Genomic DNA, 17,823 nt, shown 5'->3' on the forward strand with positions numbered 1-17,823 from the left:
ACCATCAGAACCCAGAAGTTAACATTGGCACAATGTTACCGTAATTCCTTGGTGCCGTGATACTAATAATGTGACATGGAGGAAATTACCGCTGGCACAGAGCCCCGAACTGGAGGCCCTACTGGAATTGCAGCCCGTCTACCGCATCCTTTCATTATCCTCGCATTGTTCCAGAATCCCGTCAGGTGCCACATGGCACATGGCACTGAGCCACGCCTCCCCCCCCGCCCCCCCCCGCCTCGCAGTCTGTAAGGGTTCCACAGTCTTGTTTGTCCCCACCTTGACAACTCCGAGCGAGGGGCCGGGAATCAATGGTTATTATTTTTGCCAAACGTCCCTCAATGTGGTGCTTTCACGGGCCTGGGATGAGGTTCGCCAAACCCCAGAAGTGATGTGCCCCTATTAAATGTCCTGGATCGTGGGTCTGTGACATCAGGGGACTTAGCGCCGGGGCATTGGCCTTGATCCCTTGGCGCGGGCGGTTCCTGCCTGGGTTTCTTCCCTGCACCGTGCGCCTCTTCTTCTGTCGTCGTCCCCTTGGTGCTGAGCAGGTAACCTTGGGGAGCCACCCTGTCGTCACCCCCTTGGTGCTGAGCAGGTAACCTCGGGGAGCCACCCTGTCGTCACCCCCTTGGTGCTGGGCAGGTAATCTCGGGAAGCCACCCCGTCGTTGCCCCCTTGGTGTTGGGCAGGTAACCTCGGGGAGCCACCCTGTCGTCACCCCCTTGGTGCTGAGCAGGTAACCTCGGGGAGCCACTCCGAGGCTGTTACTCCTCGACCTCCTGCTCCCCGGTTCGGCATCGGCCGCGCGTCTGTGCCGCTGGGTGACGGTTCTCTGCTCCTCCCCTTCGTCTCCGTGGACTCACTGCAGTTCCCCTGCGACAACGAGCGGCCGCCTCTCCTCCACGGACTCGGTGACTTGCGTCCGTCCGTGTGGCCTGACAGATCTTTATTTTATCCTCCGGCTTCTAATCCGACGCCGTGGCTGCTGCCTCTGTGGCCCGAACTGCTCTCGTGTTGGCCTCTCGCGTTTTGCCATCGAGACGCACAAGCATGTATCGACATAGCACTTCCATTCTTCATGATTCACAGCATGTTTGCTCTAGACTCATCTTGTAATTTTCTTTTTTTTTTTTTTAATCTTCCGCTCTCCCAGCCCTGGGTTTTGCCCCTTCTCCAAGCAGCGCCGATGATGCCTCTGTTGGAGGAGGGTTTAGAAGCCGAGGCCTGGGCATCGGACGTGCTCATTGCTGCTGGGCTCTCCTGGCTTCTAGACCCCTGGAGTGGGCAGAGCTAGGAAGTGAGCGTGAGTCCGTGGTTCTGTCCCCTCGGTGTGTCTGTGCTGATACGTCCACTTCCAGTTCGACAGCGGAGCTCGGTGTCAACTCCTTTTCTCACCTGTGTCCGTCCTCTCCCAGAGGGAGGCGTCTGGCCTTCCTGCCTCTAACAGGTTTGCTTATTTGGTCGTGTCTCATGTACAGATAAAGTGGTCTCTGCCTTACTAACCCGCACCCCCGCGAGAGACACACGTTCTGACCAGGATACGCCTCTGTGCCGTCAGGATGTTGCCCCCCCACAGTTCCTTGGGCTAGATCTGTGTTTTCCCACCCCTTTGGGGCGCGGGGGGGGGATGATGGCATCCATCGGTAATGCGGTTAGCTTCGTTCCTTAGCGTGTGTACTCCGTTGGGGGTTCCTCCCACATCCTGATTTTTTTGTTTTCTTTTTAATCCTTTTTTTTTTTTTTTTAACCCATGATTTGGGATGCCATGTTTGTCATACACGAAGTTTCTACGTGCGTTCGGGGGTGCTCTGGACACGCTGTTCTGGTGCACTGGGCCGTCGGCGCCTTCATGCACCTGCACCCACCCACAGTTTGAGCTGCGCAGGTTCTTTTCCTTGTTCTTTTAGAAGATTTTATTTATTTATTCATGAGAGATGCAGAGAGAGAGAGACAGAGACACAGGCAGAGGGAGAAGCAGGCCCCATGCAGGGAGCCCGATGCGGGACTCGATCCCGGGACTCCGGGATCATGACCTGGGCCAAAGGTAGGCGCTCAACCGCTGAGCCTCCCAGGCATCCCCTGAGCTGCGCAGGTTCTGTGGCGTGTTTTCACCTCACGTGGGGCCAGTCCTCCTTGCGCTTTCCTGCTTGTTTTCCTGGGGACTCCTGCGTGTCACTTTCTTCCCCGTGAACGAAAAGTCCTGCTCTAGCCCGAGTGGGGTGGCGTCTGCACAGGGCCAGAGTCGTGAGCGGTGCGGGAGCTCGGGGTCATCTCCCACTGCACACTGGGCTTCCTGCAACCCAAGGATTGGGCCCTTTGGAAGGGAAAGGGAACCCCTGGGTCTTTATTTTAACTCAGTAATTGGTTTCCTTTGTGAGCGTGCCCCTTGACATGACATTTCCCAGCAGAATCTTTTCTGGGTTTCAGTCCAGAAGGTGGCAGAGGTTGGAAGGGTGTGGGCTGCATCCACGGATCCCGGGGCCCCAGGGTGCTGCACCTGTAGCATAGGTGGCCACGACCACCCCTTCCGGGCTCGGGGTGCTCTCAGCCTGCCGGCCCGGCCACCCCAGCCCTCACCCGGACCCAATCAGGCTCCAGCCGCGGAGAATGTCTGCGGAGCAGCCGGGTGACTTCATCGCTGTTGAGAAGTAGATCTCATTCTCCCCTGATGACTTGTAGGGGGTGAGATCGATGTCGCTAAAGCAGGGCGGGGTTGGAAGCGCCTAAGTGAGAACGTTCTGGGTCTTTAGGTTCACTCGTGGTCATCTGGAGGTCTTAAGAAATAGTCCCAGGATAACTTCACTGCTCGCTCATTTGCGCCGCCCTTGCCAGAAGACCTTTGGTGCCATTTGGTACCATTTTATTCCTCTGCCCTCGATCGTGGCTCGTGGTTGCAAACAGCTCGCTCCAGTGGAGAGTCTGACACAGATGACATATGGTGGGAAGTTGTGAGGTTGAATATATGTTTTTTGACCACCCAGTTGGAGCTTACAAGACTGTGAGGCACTTCTTACAGCATCAGGAAGGGTTTTATCCCAGGGCTGTGTTGTCGGCGTAAGCATTTGGCCTCCCACCAGAACTTACTTTTAAAAAGGCTGAGGGGCCTCTGGGTGGCTCAGCGGTTGAGCGTCCGCCTCTGGCTCAGGGCGTGACCCTGGGGTCCTGGGATCGAGTCCCACATCGGGCTCCCCACAGAGAGCCTGCTTCTCCCTCTGCCTGTGTCTCTGCCTCTCTCTGGGTCTCCATGAATAACTAAAATAAAAAATCTTAGAATAAAAGTAAAAAGGCCAAGGCTTGGTTGACTATCCCAGCTTTAGCCCTGGTTTATTCTTTTATTAGACATCAGCCTTGTTGCCTGGTGATCCTGTTAATTTAATTGCACCTCCCTCATTTGGAGAATTTTGGTTGCAAGAACCGAGATGCACACGGTGGACAAGCCATGGAAGAGTTTACTCGTGGGGTGTGGGTGGGGGCACAGAGCTGAAGGCAGAGCTGAACTGGGAGACTCTGGAGAGAGGGCAGGAGCCCAGCAGCCCCAAAGGTCCAAGAAGCAGGGTCTCGGGAACCCGCTCCTTGGGCATGGCCAGCAGGCTGGTTCATTTTTAGCTCAGGAATCTCAAATTCCCGGGAGAGGTGGCTGGCCCCTGGGGGTTCCTGCCCCCTCACCACTTGGGTGGTGGGAGAGGAGAAGGGGTGTCCCCATGTGAGGTGGGGAGAGGTGATTCTCTAAAATCAGAGAGAGCGCCAGCTTTTGGCAAAGGAAGCGGAGGACAGAGCCCTCGAATCCTTGGCCAGATAGTGTGCTGGACCTGCAGAGCCACCCAGCACCCTGCTCTTTCCTGAACACGTGAGCATTCAGAATCCCCCTTGCCATCTCCATCGCCCCATCTCTGGTTTTGTCACTGTGCTTCTTGCCCCCCATCCCGCTCTGGTAACTGACGCCAGCGCCGAGCACATTCTACCGCGAGCAGGTCCTCGGGCCCGTGGACTTAGCGATAGCTGCCCACGGCTGCTGTTTAGGAGATTTAACTGGAAGGAGTCAGGTTACCTGTGCCCGGGTTTGCAGAGCTTTGTGGGGAGTATACGACGGTGGAGGAGGGCTGCCCCGTGCTGACCTGCTCTCATCGTGCCTCTCCTTCTGTTCCAGGGCCCGCTGCTCCTGTCTTTCCAGGAGGACCCGCTGCAGCAGCCCCTGGAGCTGGCGGTGCAGCAAGTCTCCAGTGTGGCCAGGTCAGCCCACGAGAAGGTGAGCTGGAGCATGGTCGCCCGCCACGGAGCTTTCCCTGCCAAGGGAGCAAACTTAGAGCTGGGGTGGTGTGGGAGTGGGGGAGGGAAGTTATTTGGTTTTCAGATTATTGAAAATATGGACACCTTAAGAACCTTAAAAAAAAGAAAGTTTGATCTATCAACTGACAAATGGATAAATGAAACATGGTAGCGCCGCACGGTGGACTATTACTTAGCCTTGAAAAAGGAAGGGGGTTCTGGTACCTGCCACATGCACGGGCCTTGGAGACACAGTGCGGAGTGGGAGCGGCTAGTCACAGAAGGCATGTCTCAAATGGCTTCATTTACGTGGCCTACCCAGGATGGCTGGATCCATAGAGATGGGAAGAAGGTTCGGGGTCGCCGGGCATTGGGGATGGGAGGTGGAATGCAGAGTGACTGCCCCTGGGTACAGGGTGGCTTTGTGGGGTGATGATAATGGCCTCAAAGTGATGGCAGTGGTGTCGGACAAGTCTGCAAAATATGTTAAAAGCCATTGAATTGGGGGCGCCTGGGTGGCTCGGGCGGTCAGTTAAGCATCTGACTCTTGATTTCAGCTCAGGTCATGATCTCAGGGTCCTGGAATCGAGCCCCACGTCGGTCTCCATGCTCAGCAGGGAGTCTGCTGGAGATTCTTTCCCTCTGCCCCTCCCTCTGTTCACTCTCATTCTCTCTCTCTCTCTTAGATAAATAAATGAATCTTAAAGGAAAAACCATTTAATTTTACAGTTTATTTTTTTATAAAGATTTTACTAATTTGTTTGAGACAGAGAGAGAGAGAACAAGCAGGGAGGAGGGTCGGAGAGAGGGAGAAGCAGACACCCCACTGAGCAGGGAGCTTGATGTGGGACTGGATCCCAGGACCTTGGAATCATGACCTGAGCCGAAGGCAGATGCTTCACTGACTAGGCCCCCCAGGTGGCCCGAACTGTACAGTTTAAATGGGCAAATTAAATGCTACGTGAATCACATCTCAATAAAATGCTTACATTTGTGTGTATGTATCTGTACATGTGTACGTATGACACCTAGTTTTGAGCCACCTGGACGCTACGTAGAGTTCATTTTACAGTCAGGGGTTGCTCCTGGGCTGAAATGACTTATTAGACTGGTCAAATGCCATAAATAATTTATTTTATTTTATTATTTATTTATTTACTTTTCCATAAATAATTTAAAAGATTGTTTTAAAAATTTTTTTATTTTTTTTAAAGTTTTTATTTATTTATTCATAGAGACACACAGAGAGAGAGAGAGAGAGAGAGAGAGAGAGAGAGGCAGAGACACAGGCAGAGGGAGAAGCAGGCTCCATGCACCGGGAGCCTGACGTGGGATTCGATCCCAGGTCTCCAGGATCGCGCCCTGGGCCAAAGGCAGGCGCTAAACCGCTGTGCCACTGGGGCTTCCCAAGACTTTTTTTTTTAATGAAAAGTATTGGGGATCCCTGGGTGGCTCAGTGTTTTGGTGCCTGCCTTTGGCCCAGGGTGTGGTCCTAGAGTCCTGGGATCAAGTCCCATGTCGGGCTCCTGGCATGGATGGAGCCTGTTTCTCCCTCTGCCTGTGTCTCTGCCTCTCTCTCTCTCTCTATCATGAATAAATAAAAATAAAAAATAAAAAAAAATAAATGAAAAGTATCTGTAAAAAAAAAAAAAAACCTAAGAAACTTCCTCTGAAATACCAGGCTTGCCCTTGCTTCTACGTTTTACTGCCAGGTCTCACGTGTGCCATTGAGCAGACAGTGGGGCACAGTGTGTGGGCCCTGCTGGAGGGGGAGGGATTGTCAGCCCCACAACCCCGGCCCCGGGATTCTGCTCCTGTCCCCGCTGGAGGACAGGTTGCGGCTCTGCTTCGTTCGCTTCACTACAGTTCAGGGCTCTGGGCGGACCAGGGCCTGTCTCTTCATCTTCCACTGACGGATAATGGAGTCATCTGCTCTCTCCCACCATAATGTGAAGCTGCAGTGAACTTGCGTGGTGGCCTCCCCTCCCTGACTCTGTAGGTGCGAGCAGGAGAGTCGATCAGGGGTGCACCTGGGGCTGCCAGGTGGCAGGTGTGCTACCTGCTGCGTGACCTCAGGCGCAAGCAGGGGAGTCGATCGGGGGTGCACCCGGGGCTGCCAGGTGGCAGGTATGACCAGGTATTCCAGGATCCGTCACCAGAGCGCTGCTCCCCGGCAGCCTCGGAGGACGCTCCTGTCCCCCCACCCCTTGCCAATGCCGGAGGAGTCACCTGCTATATTATCCCTGTGACGAGCGTGAGGAAGTCTTTAGAAGATATTGGGGTACGAAAGGAAGCTGACAGCAGCGACGCAGGATGTCGAGACCAGAATGTCCCACGAGGGCTGGAAGGGGCTGGGCCAGCAAGCAGGTGCCCAGTGCTTTTGTGAAACAGGGCGGTGGTGGTGGGTGGGAGGGTGCTGGGGGCAGCTGGCTGGGGGCCGCGGGCATCCTCTCTGTTACTGGCAGATGGGGATCGAGTCCCTTTGACAGCGCCCCAGGGGAGGAGGCGCAGAGCGCCCAGGGCTGGCCCCGAGGCCTAGAGGGGACGCTGGGAGGCAGACTTAGCACTTGGCCATTTTTAGAGGCCTTGATGTTTAGTTGCCAGAAAAGCAAGTTTAGAAAGGGGATGGTGAAGCTGTGTTTATTTATCTTTTTAAGATCTTTCTTATATTTTAAAGATTAATTTATTTGAGAGAGAGAGAGAGCGTGCGTGCATGAGTGAGCGAGAGAAAGAGCACGGGGGTGGGGTCGGGGGGCAGAGGGGGAGAGAGAAAATCTCAAGCAGACTCCGTGCTGAGCGCAGAGCCCCATGTGGGGCTCCAACCCACGACCCTGAGATCCTGACCTGAGCTGAAATCAAGAGCCGGGTGTCCCACCGGCGGAACCACCCAGGTGCCCCTACCTGTGTATATTTTAAGACCATCGCAGAAATGGTGCATGCTCATTAAAAAGCTAAATGCAGGGGATCCCTGGGTGGCGCAGCGGTTTAGCGCCTGCCTTTGGCCCAGGGCGCGATCCTGGAGACCCGGGATCGAATCCCACATCGGGCTCCTGGTGCATGGAGCCTGCTTCTCCCTCTGCCTGTGTCTCTGCCTCTCTCTCTCTCTCTCTCTCTCTCTCCCTATCTCTCTCTCTGTGACTATCATAAATAAATAAATTAAAAAAAAAAAAAAAAGCTAAATGCAGCATAGCCGCCCGCCCCCCTCGTCCTCCTTCCCCTGCCCGCTGCCCGCAGCGTGTTCTCGGAAGCTGCCTACCTCCTGCAGGTAAGTGGCAACGCACACTCGGGATCTTGTTTCATTTTACGAGTTTCTTCAGAGTGCTTGACTCTTACGTGTTGGGTTTTCTTGGCCAAATGAGGACACGGGAGCGCGTCATGGCCTTGTCACGGCTGTGGGTTGAGCTGTCCTTGGGGCAGGCCGGCGGCCAGTTGGGTGTCATGCCCTGGCCTCCCCGAGTGGGTCCGGGTGGGGGGCTGAGTGCCACGGTGGCCTTCCAGCCTGCAGCCTGCGCACCCCCTCCCAGTGGGCGGCCCCCCTGATGGGATCTGCCTGCTGTCGGGCTCCTGGGAACTTGGCAGAGGTCGCCGCCGAGGCCGTGGGCCCAGCATCTTGGCTGACCATGGCATGGTTGCGGGCGCCGTTCTGGGGAGGCATCGAGCCAGAGTTTCTCCTGCAACGTGTCCCCGGAGGGAGGTTTCTTAACACCTGTGCGTCAGCAGAAGATGGGGACAAGCCACGGCCTCTCCTACGGCTCCAGGCCCTCGTGTTCTCGGACTGCTGCATCAGGCAGGACGCTTCCAGCAACCGAGTCACCCTCCTTCATTTAGGATCTACCCCCTCCCCAACCTCTACCCCCACATCGGGGTTTCAGGCATCTTGAACCCTCCATCCACCCCATCATGCTTTTTCTGTGCCCCGCAGAGTTCTCGAGGAGGGAAGTCGATAATGCCACCCACATGGGGCCTGCAAACCAAGGTCGGAAAGAAATACAGATGCGTCGTTTCCAGGGAGTCACCCTCCCCTTCCTCGGCTCATTCCATACGATCAGCCCATATCTTTCTCATCTCCCTGACTCAGCCCTGACAAGGGACGTGTGGATGGCACCTGAGCCAGTGACAGGGACACGTCCAGCCTGGACCACGGGCGTGGAGTACATAATCCCGTCTTTGGCCATCTGGATGGGAGCGGGGGTCCTGTTCTCCCTCTGGGACCCCCTGCTTCCCGTGGGGTCGTGAGTCTCTCTGCGGGCCACCAAGGGATAGAGCTGGGCCTGCCCTTCCCCCTGGGTGCCCCGTCCTTGACTTTTTCCTGCAGAGCCTGAAGACTCCCATATGCCAAAGCAACGCCTTGGCAGAGATCTGGTTCATCAGCACCTCCCGCCCCCGTGTCCTACATGGGGTATGAGGACTTGCGTGGCCGGAAGCAGCATGGGGCGCCTCGCAGAGCCCGTGATGGGTGCTGAGTGCACGCCCTGCCCAGGCTTGGCTGGCCAGAGCAGCGTGACTTGTCGTGCTCTGATGCCGACACTGTCAGCTTTCTCTTCCACGCCATAACCGACTCTCTGGACACCCATGGGTGCTCAGTAACTCAATTCCATCCTCTCACTGACCCCCTAGGGTCAGCCAGGCCCCGCAGGCTAAGGGCGCAGCCCCACGCGACTGCCCCCTTCAGATGCCAGTCCCTCGTACTTATGGCCAAGCAGCCGCAGAGTCAGGGGATCCCCACCCCGCCTCAGCTTTGAGTTTGCTCATTAAACTCAGGAAAACAGTTTACTTCCTATTAATGGCTCGTAATATGGGAAACAACTCAAGAAGAGCCAGAGGGGAGAGAGGCGAGGTGTAGGGGAGGGGTCCTGAGCTGCGGGCACACCACCCTCCCAGCACGTCCTCGTGCACACCGACCCGGAAGCTCTCCGGACCCCATTGTTCAGGGTTTTTTAGATTTTATTTATTTATTATTTATCTGGGAAGAATCCCAGACGTTTATCCCTGACGGCAAGCCCTGCAGGTGTTGTGGGTCGTGGGTTTTCCCACAGGGCGCCTGTGCTGGCCTTGGGGGGGCATCTCTCCTGGCGGTGACTGGAAGCGTCCCCATCACTTGGCTCGCTGCAGGCGGGCGCAGCTGGCGTGGGCGGGAGGCAGGACCCAGGCCATCCCGGCGGGGCACTCTGCACCGAAGGCATCACCTTTACACTCTCCTCCAGGGGCCCCTCTGCCTTCTCGTCCAGTCTCAACATGCTCTGAATAGATTTATTTCTCCCAGACTGTAATTACCCTCTTACACAAGAGCCAACGAGTTTCTACCTACGTTCTCTTTCCGCCCGTCCTGGGAGAGGTTAGCTCCAGAATGTCTGTCTGACCCAGAAAAGGAAAACCTTTATTTCTACATCGCAAGTGGCCTGCGAGCCAGCTCTTGTCCCGCGGGATGTCACAACGGCTCTTCCGCGGCATGTCCGTGGACTCATCAGAAGCGATTCCGTGGAGGCCGGAGGTCGTACGAGGGCCATGTGGGGACTCACGCAGGATGAACCGGGGTTTGGGAGTCGTGCTGCGACAGGCACCCACCGAGAAAGCCACGCGTGCCTGGCCCTTAGCGCGGTGTCTCTCTGGGCGACACGGTGTTTATTGGGAAGGCCTGCGCGGAAAACAAGGGTCCCACTTGGCGCTGGAAGCAGTCTTTGGAGACTAGGAGTGATGCTGGCTTTCTTGGGGTGAGGCCAGGTGTCCTGGGAAAAGCATTCATTATCTCTGTCTGCGGTGCCATTCGTAACTAAGTGGAGGCTTCTAATGGTATAATGATCGTCCTTAGGTTACGCGTTTACATAGACGTAATAACCCACCCAGCGCGGAGAAAGGCCCAGCTCGAAGCCAGGGAGACGCTGGCTGGATCTGGGCTTGTTTGGGCACTTCCGTCTGTCTCTGAGCCGAAGGTTGGGCGTCTGCAGAGGGTGCTTCCCTCCCTGGCCGCCTGGTGGGGAGAACGAGGGTCCTGAGGCTGTCAGGTGCGAGCAGCCACCGGCCCTGTCCCTTTCTTGTCGCTGCTGCTCGTATTCCTCTGCTGGATCCAGTATCACGCCCGTTGTACAGAGGAAGAAACTGAGGTGAACGGAGGCTCGGTCATTGGCCCAGGTGGCTAAGAGCTACAAAGTGGTAGAGGCTAGAGTGGAACCCAGTCGGCCTCCGGAGACAAGCTGACCCCTGTGACACCATCGTCAGCGCTGCGATTCCTCGTCACATTTGTACCATTTTATCGCCTGTGCTCCCACCTCCGCCCGACGGTGAAAGACACAATACGGGAAGAGGACAGGGCACCAGAGACACGAACCCAACTTTGCTTCTGTAGAACCACAGCAACCAGCCAAACTCCGATGTGATTGCATGGAATCTCCCCCAGAATCTGCGGGGGTCGGGGAACCCCGCCGCTGATACTGGGTGTGCAACGTGTACTGTATCTTTTTTTTTTTTTCTAACTAAGGCTGGTTAACAGCCTGTGAGTGTCTGGCATCCCCCGTGCTCTGTCCAGACCTCGGGGTCCCCCCACCCACGCCTTGGTTTGCAGAGGTGGCTTGATTCTGGGTTGTCTGGCAAATAGGAAGTATCGTTGATTTTTTTTTTGTTGTTGCTTTGCATGACTTGAAATTCCAGGTGTCACATTAGCCTGGTATTTATGCTAAAATGCTAACAGGTTGTGAAACTGTTTTGTCCCGGGTCTTTCCGAAGGCAGCTATGGAGATGTCTCATTGGAGGCGCCCTGCCCTCTGAGACCCAGCGTGGATGCCACCATGGGATGGGAGCCGTGCCTCCCTGGAACTCCAACCTGTTTGGGTTGCTGTGCTGAGTTCTGGGACTGAGTCATCCCTGGGGTGCAGCCTGACTTCGCCTGGAGAAGACAGGGTCGAGGACCCACAGACAAGCTGGAGTTTTGTCTGTGTTGGACTACTGAGCAGTCGCATTCGGGGTAGGCGTGACAGTGACCCAGCCCCAGACGGGGAGCACTAACAGGGAAACACCCAGTTCCCTCCTGCCTTCATTCCAGAGGGGATGGCATGTGTATGTCTTTTCATACATGGAGTTGATGAAAGAGAATGGCATGTTCACAAACAGATTTTTAAGCCAGGAGTGCCCTCAGTAATCCACATTCCCTGATAACCATACTGCTGGGAGGGTGATAGTACCGGGAAGTCTTACTGTTCATTTTATTTTTTTATTTTACATTTTTAAAAAAGATTTTATTTATTCATGAGAGAGAGAGAGAAAGACACACGCACACACACACAGGCAGAGGGAGAAGCAGGCTCCCTCTGGGGAGCCCGATGCAGGACTCGATCCCAGGACCCTGGGGTCATGACCTGAGCCAAAGGCAGATGCTCAACCGCTGAGCCACCCGGGTGCCCCTTATTGTTCATTTTAAAATGTCCTGGAAAGAGGATGGCTGGGGGGTGTTGCTGGAATGGAACGTCAGAGCCCGCGTGGTCCACAGCAAACCTCTCGATGCGATAAAGTAGAGCATCGACCCACCTTGCTTCCCGTATTTTTCATCTTTCCCTGTGCAAACAGGATTAACTTCATAGATGTTCTGATCATAATTAGGTGTAATGGATTTTACCTTTTAAATGGAGTCTCGGGGCGCCTGGGTGGCTCCGTCGGTTAAGCTTCCGACTCTTGATTCTGGCTCAGGTCATGATCTCAGGGTCATGAGACCGAGCCCCACGTCAGGCTCCGTGCTCATCACGGAGTCTGCTGGAGATTCTCTCTCTCCCTCTGGCCCTCCCCCTGCTCATGCCCTCTACACAGACAATAAATAAAATCTTTAAAAAAAAAACTGAGCCTCTACTCCAGAGTAGACACAATCGTTTACATCAGCTTGGCGCTGTCTGCAAGAATATTTACAGAGGCTGAGTCTAGATAGCAGCGTTGGGAGCTTTGAAGAAGGGGGCTTTCCTGCCCTTTCATTTTGGACTTCTTTCTCCAGGACTGTTATAAAGCTTGGTTAGAGTGAGAGCGATTCAGTGACATCAGCCCTTTAGATGCATTTTCATGGCTGCGTTCCTAGTTCTTTTGGGGACAGGAGTAATTAAATTATTTCCAGGTCTCTGGAGTGTTCCAAGAGGAGAAGGAGCCGAGGCAGCCCTATGAGAAGCTGACTCGAAAAGGAACGTGGAAATGCAGTGAGATTTGAAGATATTACAGGCCTTTCTCTGGCGACCATTAGCGAAATTCAGGACTCCCTAGGCCTGGCCTTCTTTGCCCCCAGGTCTAAACAAAGGAAAACTGTTTCAAGATAAGACCTATTTGCATAAATATGTGACTATTTGAGCTTTGGTCTTGAAGCTGGAGAAAGCACAGGAAGGTGAATGAGGCCTCCCCCACCCCTCACTGATCTGCCTGCGCAGGTTACGGTGACGGTGGCGGGTGCTTGTCTTCGCATTCCCATGATGCTTCCCTCCTGGCCTTCTCTCTTGATCCGAGGGCGAGGGTGTGGGCCAGGTCTCCACCTTAGGGGCCCTCACTCCATGACGTCCATTCTCCATAAATGCCCTCTTCTGTAGAGAGGAGGGGGATTTATCTGGAATACACACAGTTCAGCTTTCTGTTGGCCCGATTTTGAAATGGGTTATGTAGCTGCAGACTTGTCTGCTCACTTTGGAAGAAAGTGCATAAAGCAGGTGGGTCCATGGCTGGCTGTCTTCATGGGAGCCCCTTCTTATGCTCCCACATGCTGGCTTTGTGGGGTCCTGCCCTGGGGCCACACGTTCACGTCTGTTCTCGGAGAAGCGCTCAGTCCTACTGCAGATACTAGATGCTGTTTCTGCTTGACCTCGGTATCAGAGTAGATCAGCAGGGAGCCCGAGCACTGAGGATTGAGTAGCCCTACTTCACCAGCTCAGTGTGATCGGGATGCTCTGAGGGGCTCACTGGAAAACCTCGGAAGGGACCCTCATAAACAGGTGTGTTTTGGAAGGGGGGCACCCCCCCTTGACTCTGGGTCAAGATCAGGGTCTCTATCCGTTCATCGTACTTAGGCCGATGTCAGCCCCTTGGGAAGGCGGGCGAGCGGAAAGGGTCTGCTGAGCCTTGCATCGGGTGCCTCTGCTGCCCTAGGAGGGGGTCCCCTGTGTGGTGGTGACGGCTCGCCACCATTTACCAGGGTTGAGAGAATTTAATCTCCCTCGTGGATAACACCTTAATGCACTAAAAGAAGATTACTTATTTTTAAAGCCTTTCCATTTTGTTCTTGTCCATTTGGCAGATGAAGCATTATTATTCCCAGGGTGGCCAGGGCGGGGGCCAGCCTGGACGAGGATTGGGCCCCCGGTCGTCATCCCTCCAGTGGGGCTCCCAGCAACAGCGTTGGCAGGGTTTCATTGGGCCGCGCTGTAACGTTAGGGCAGGTGGTAGTTAACCTTTCCTGCCGAGTGCTGCAGGAGACCAAGGAACAGGTGGTCTGTGTGACAGGCTTTATGTAGGGGGTCGGGACCCCTAGGGCCGGGAAGACCCTCCAGCGGGTCTCGGGGAGAGGACATTGGGACCCATAGATGCTCCGTTTTTACTGTTGCACTTAGACTTTCTCGATGTGACTTGAACGGGAGTTGTGACCTTCGGGAGTCTCGGGTTCTACAAGTTTTAAAGTCTTTTAAGTCAAAATCTGCTTGTTTGTTTATTTGCTCTTAGTCAAGTGCTTAGTCTAACTGCACATTCCAGGGGTGGGGTAGGAGGGAAGCTTTTTGTGGAGCTCGATGTAAAGGACAACCAACTCCCCCTTGCTCAGGAACACTGCTGAAGCCGTGGGATTTTTTTTTTTTTTGAAGCCGTGGGATTTTATTGGTAAAAATTGATTAGCTCAGCAGGGAAGGTTCCGAAGACGAACCAGAACTAAAGGGGTCATCCTCCGCTGCTTCACTCGGGCCTGCGCCGCCGAGCCTTGGACAGCGAACGTTCTCCGTGTCCTGTCGTTTGTGTTTGTAGCTCGTCTGGCACGAAAATATGTTCCTCCAGAAAGGATTGTTTATGGAGCATTTATTTTTAAAATGAATAGACGACATTTCTTATACAAACTTTTTTTTGTTTTGTTTTTGTTCCGACCTTTTGTGAACCCGGGAAAGGCAATAACATGAAGATACGTAAACGCACGCACGTAGCTCAGGCTTCTGCGAGCGCCCTTGCCAGGACGGGTGAGGCCAGCGTGGTGCAGTGTCTGCCGGTGTGCAGAGAAGGCGACGCTTTTTCTCCTTCTGTGCCAGTGAGGCATCCCACGGTGGGCGCTGGGAACGGACCCCGCCCCCCCCACCCCGTGCTGGGGGGTCCGCAGCATCTGGGTCAGGTCTTCCCAGGGGTGGCGGGTGTGCAGATGGGCCCGGGGTGCAGAGGCTCCGGCCGCGGGGCCGTTGGGGGCGGGGAGGAAGGAGTTAGCTGGGGATGAGAAAGAGGAAGGGGCAGATGTCCTAGCCTGAACTTGGAGGAATGGCAGGCCCGACAAAGGAACTATTTGGATAATCTTTCCACTTGGTCTTTTATTTTAGATTCTGATAAATCCACCAGAGAATTAAAGAATGTTCTTTTCCTACCCAAGTGACAGCCGGCAGTGTTCCCCGGGGGGTCCCTTCTGTCTTAGGCTTCGCCTCATGATGACTTGGCTCTGGCCAGGCACACTGGCCACCTGCTGGCCACCTGCCAGCCCCACCCCCTAGTACCCTTCCAGCCTGAGCGCACCTGGCACCTGGCACCTGGCTCGTTGTCGTCCCTGGGGGCTTGCTCGGCATCCTGCCAGGGCACGGGTGACCCCTCATTCTGCAAGATGCTCTCCTGCAGACGGATTCTGTGGCAGAAACTTGATATTCCTCTGTTCGGCAACAGCTCTCTCTAAAACGCTTTGTGATTTTTATCGGGAATATGGTCTGGTTTTATTCCTGGTGTAATTACTTGCCTTGGTCGTACAGGTCCTTAAGCGAACTCACTTTATAATGCTATTTTTGTTCAGGCTGTGTAATCTCCTAAATGTTTTAATATTTTATATGTTCTCTGAATTATCCCCACATCTTCGGAAACCGCAGTGGGCTGAAAATTATATAGATCGAAACAACCTATTGTGTCCCGCATATATCTTTATTTTTTATTTTATTTATTTGTTTATTAAAAGATTTTATTTATTTATACATGAGAGACACAGAGAGGCACAGACACAGGCAGAGGGAGAAGCAGGTTACACGCAGGGAGCCCAACGTGGGGCTCGATCCTGGGTCTCCAGGATCACACCCTGGGCTGAAGGTGGTGCTAAACCACTGAGCCACCCAGGCTGCCGCTACCGCATATATTTTTAATTTTTTTTTTTTTTTTTTGCTTATAAAAATCTATCACTTGTTTTTTTTCTAAGATTTTATTTATTTATTCATGACAGACACACAGAGAGAGGGGCAGAGACACAGGGAGAGGGAGAAGCAGGCTCCCTGTGGGGACCCGATACAGGACTTGATCCTAGGACCCCGGGGTCACGCCCTGGGCCCAAGGCAGATGCTCAACCACTGAGTCACCCAGGTGTCCCTCTAAGGCTCATTTTTAGAGAGAGGAGATGCTAATGACTCTCACTCCCTACGAAGGTGGACATATCTGGGGAATTTTAAATCCACTGGTTGGGGGATGCCTGGGTGGCTCAGGGCATGACCCCGGGGTCCTGGGATCGAGTCCCGCATCGGGCTCCCCAGCATGGAGCCTGCTTCTTCCTCTGCCTGGGTCTCTGCCTCTCTCTGTGTGTCTCTCATGAATAAATAAAATAAAATAAAAAATAAATCTGCTGGTGGGGAGAACTAGAACCTAGTATCCTGGAAAAACTCTTTATGTGGAAAGAATATAACAGCTAGATTGGGGCAACACAGAGTTTAGCTCTTGAGAAATGCATCAGAGGGAGACAAGCTTTGGAACATTGTTTCCAGAAGATCTGCGGATCTGGGTGTTTTATCAAGTTTGGAACAGCTAAAGTCTAGTCCTGGCTGACCGTTAAGGTCCCGGTGGTTTTGGGCAGTGAAACAAAGGGGGTAGACGGCATGAATTCTTCGTTCCTTCTCTCATATCTTGTGCCTCCTCCATCCAGATCGTGTCTTGTCACGTGGTGGGCGAGGCCATTCAGTTCCTGGTCGGCGCGGGGCCCGCGTCCCCCGAAGACACGGGGCGCCAGCTGTATGGCGCGCGGCTCTCCCCATTTCATCTGCAGGTGAGTTTGCGCAGACGGTGCTCGTCAACCTGCAGGGCAAGCCTGGCGTGATCGCGGGCCGGGACTCCCCCTGCTTTCGCGCTCGCTAATGGTTTATTTCATAATTTTCCACCTGTGACCTTCTGTATTATGCTGTATCTGTAGGAGACAAAGTGTGCGTGGTGTGTGGTGTGTTACGTGTTCTGCACGTGCACGTACTGTGTACGCTTCCACACACGTATGCATACACGCCCACACCTACGTATATGCATACGGCTACGTATGGGTGCGCATAGGGAACTCAGAGGTTGCCCATTTACCAAAATCAGGAGATACGGTATGTTTCAAGGTGTTCAAACAGACCGGGGTGTTGCCGGCAGGCAGAGTAAGGTGCGTGGCATCGGAGGCGAGGACGGGGTTCTGTCTTGGGACCTCGTGCCAGGCCCCAGCAGTCCCACGCAGTGGGAGACCAGCCTAGGGGCCAGGGGTCGTGTTAACTCTTTTTAGTTTTTGGAGAAAGTCAACCTTGGAAGACTCGTACTACGTTTTATAAGCCTAAAAGATGAGTATTACTATCGTATTTTTCATAGCACACTTCCTATTACGGTAATAAGAGACTCCTACCGGCACACCTTGTCTCACTTCACTTTGGAGATGAGGCTTTTTTTTAAGAGCACGTCTGCGGGCGCCACTCCAGCTGCCTTTGCGTGCTGAGTCTCTGTGTCACATTGCGGTGATCCAGGTGCATATCCTCCTTTTTCCTTATTATATTTGTCACGGTGATCTGTGGTCAGTGATGACGACCCGCTGAAAGCTCACGTGATGGTCACCGTTTTTTTTTTCTTAAAGATTTTATTTATTTATTTATTCACGAGAGACCCAGAGAGAGAGAGGCAGAGACACAGGCAGAGGGAGAAGCAGGCTCCCTCCAGGGAGCCCGATGTGGGACTCGATCCCGGGACCCTGGGGTCACAATCTGAGCCAAAGGCAGACGCTGAGCCGCTGAGCCACCCAGGTGCCCCTAAATATAACTTATATGCACCGGGGAAGCCAAAAAATGCACTTGGCTTGCTTTATTGTGGTACTTGCTATATTGCAGTGGCCTGGAAGCAGACCTGCAGCCTCTCCGAGGTGTGCTTGTGTATATTTTACAGAATATTAATAACGATCTATCTAGTAATTATATAGAGTCATATGTGATCACCGTAAGAGGCGTATTCGTGGAATTTCTGGATGCCCGAAGCATCAGATAACCTGTGTGACTGTTGTGAATTTCTGGGTCTGTTTGAGGGGTCACTGCCGATTCAACCCCGTGTTTCCTCCCCTCCGTCCCGGGGCTTGGCTACTAATTTGGGGGATGAGCCCAAGTC

General features: G+C 53.9%; 1 protein-coding gene across 1 annotated transcript in view; it reads left to right on the forward strand.

The window, feature by feature from the left end:
• C2CD2 (C2 calcium dependent domain containing 2) overlaps positions 1–17,823 on the forward strand; it is a 61,574-nt gene that overhangs the window by 10,918 nt on the left and 32,833 nt on the right. The window contains 2 exon segments of the mRNA XM_041734696.1: positions 4,151–4,249; positions 16,355–16,474. Coding sequence (XP_041590630.1) covers positions 4,151–4,249; positions 16,355–16,474 — 219 coding nt within the window.

Source organism: Vulpes lagopus, chromosome 20 (genome assembly GCF_018345385.1).
Source record: "Vulpes lagopus strain Blue_001 chromosome 20, ASM1834538v1, whole genome shotgun sequence".
Lineage (NCBI taxonomy): Eukaryota > Metazoa > Chordata > Mammalia > Carnivora > Canidae > Vulpes > Vulpes lagopus.